A 2,230-nucleotide genomic window follows, 5' to 3' on the forward strand; every position below is an offset into this window, starting at 1 on the left:
AAAAAAAAAAAAAAAAAAAAAACACAAATTTGCTTTTATACAAGTATATACACCGCTTGGGACTGAACAATTAACAAGAGAAGCCAAATTTTTCTCCTCCTTCGATGTTCAACTAAATTTCGCTTTCTGAGTGGGGCGTCCCAATAATTTGTGCCGGGCCATTTGGCCCCGTCGTGCCGCAATCGATTCGACACAAAAAAACATGCACATGTTGCATACCATGCGTAGGGGCTACTTCACCTTACTGGAGGAGAGGAGGAAGCTCCATGCAACAGACTAAATAAATCGGCCATTGAGATGCCCTTAGTTTTGTCGCTGCTAACCTGACTAGTGCCTCGTACATGCACGAAGTTTCGTCAGAAAAGGGAGAAGGCAGAACGCGGGTGGGAAGAGCAGTGCTTCTTGTTTCGTTCCTCCCTCTTTTGAAAGGAATGCACATTTTAAAGGGGCCACTAAAAAAATTGGGCACAGGGGGAAATTGCGCGAAATGTCGCTGCGCCGTAGCCATGAGGGAGGGTTGAGAAGAACCTCCACTCCAGACTGCACAGTGGTGACGGAGAAGTGTAACTTGCACAGCGGTGACGGAGGAGTGTAACCTGCACAGTGGTGACGGAGAAGCGTAACCTGCACAGATTTTTTTTTTAATCATCACTTCCTCCTCCCTTAGCGTGATATACTTCCCCACTCCACATGATGCAAAGTGGAAAAGAAAATATCGAAGCAGGGGACGACGCGGAGGAAGCGGATCGAGGTGATCCGCCAATTTTACCAAATGAGGAGGAGGGGAGGAACGCCGAGGCAGGGGACTCTAGTGAGAGCTGCGCAGTGGAGGAAAGTCCTCTCGGGGAGAGCCAAGGCGAAATGAAGGCAGAGGCGGGGAAGGGAGATGCGGGGAAGGTAGAGGCAGCAGGGGGAAACGCAGGCGGGGGAAACGCAGGCGGGGGAAACGCAGGCGGGGGAAACACAGGCGGGGGAAACGCAGGCGAGGGAAACGCAGGCGAGGGAAACGCAGACATGGGAGAAGCAGCCAAACGAGAGGCGTTGACCCCTCCGCACAGCAACGCCACTTCGTGCAAGGGCGCTCCCAAGAACGAGGATGGCTGTGCGAACAGTGACACCCCAAAAAAAGAGGACACAAACGAATCGGCAATTCAAGAAAACGGGGAAAGACAACCCAGCGTGCAGTTAAGCGACGGTGAAGGGGAACGGGAAGTAATCACCGCGGGTGAAAGCGCATCGGGTGAAAGCGTAACGGAAGAAGCCCACCTCAGGGATGCCCCCCTAAGTGATGCCCCTCTCAGGGATGCCCCCCTAAGCGATGCCCCTCTCAGGGATGCCCCCCTAAGCGATGCCCCTCTCAGTGACGCCTCCTTCAACGAGGCCTTCTTCGACCAGGCGTCCCAATTTCAAAAGGCCCCAGAAGACCCAAAGGAGCAGAGGCAAAACCAACTAGCAGACCTATACAAGGAGATAAAAAAATGGGAGAATCTCTTTTTGAGTCACTTCGATTGCACAGGAGATGACTCCAAACCAACGGAGATGACAAGCAGCGGGGCGGAAGTCAAAGAAGCGAAGCAAGAAAAAAAAGGTAAAGTGAGCATCCCCCATATTGACTTCACTTCCATGGAGGCTATTTCCCAGTCCATACTACACGAGGACATGTCCGACAATGACGACCCCCCCATCGAAGGCCACCTCCGCGAGCACGTCCAACAATTCACGCAAGAACAGAAAAAAAAAAATAAAAAAATAAAAATGAACAAGCACTACGTTGGGGTTACGAGTTACCTGAGTACCTTGCCGCCCAGTCTGCGCCAGAAAATTTGTAAGTTAATTTTTTTTTGCCCCTTCGTGGGGTTCCCCCAGTGGGTAGGCGGCCGCACCTGCACGATAGCACCACCACACCGTAATGCATTCCATTCCCCATTCGCAGTTAAGGAGTACCGAAAAAACTTTTAGCCACGGAGGAGTGGCCCCCGGATGGAGACACAACACGTTGGTTGGGAAGGCAGTTGCAAAAAAAAAAAAAAAAAAAAAAAATTGCTATTAAGGGGATGGAATTCACCCCACGTATAATACACTACCATCTCAATGAGGCTAATATTCATAGTGGACGCTCTACATGGAAGCATCATGTTGAAATGTTAGCAATTTTTTTAAACTGAGGGGACCCATCACTTTGGTCTTTTTTTTTTTTTTTTTTATGAGTAAATTATAACTCCCTGTTATT

The 2,230-nt window shown here is 49.9% G+C and overlaps 1 protein-coding gene across 1 annotated transcript; it reads left to right on the top strand.

The window, feature by feature from the left end:
• Positions 1-1,516: 1,516 nt before the first annotated feature.
• Positions 1,517-1,957, top strand: PCYB_083680 (hypothetical protein; the record flags this gene model as incomplete). Its single annotated transcript, XM_004222106.1, has 2 exons — positions 1,517-1,825; positions 1,934-1,957. Coding segments are annotated over exons 1-2 (309 nt in total), but the record flags the coding sequence as incomplete, so codon positions are not given.
• Positions 1,958-2,230: the final 273 nt, after the last annotated feature.

Source organism: Plasmodium cynomolgi, chromosome 8 (genome assembly GCF_000321355.1).
Source record: "Plasmodium cynomolgi strain B DNA, chromosome 8, whole genome shotgun sequence".
Taxonomy (NCBI): Eukaryota; Apicomplexa; class Aconoidasida; order Haemosporida; family Plasmodiidae; genus Plasmodium; species Plasmodium cynomolgi.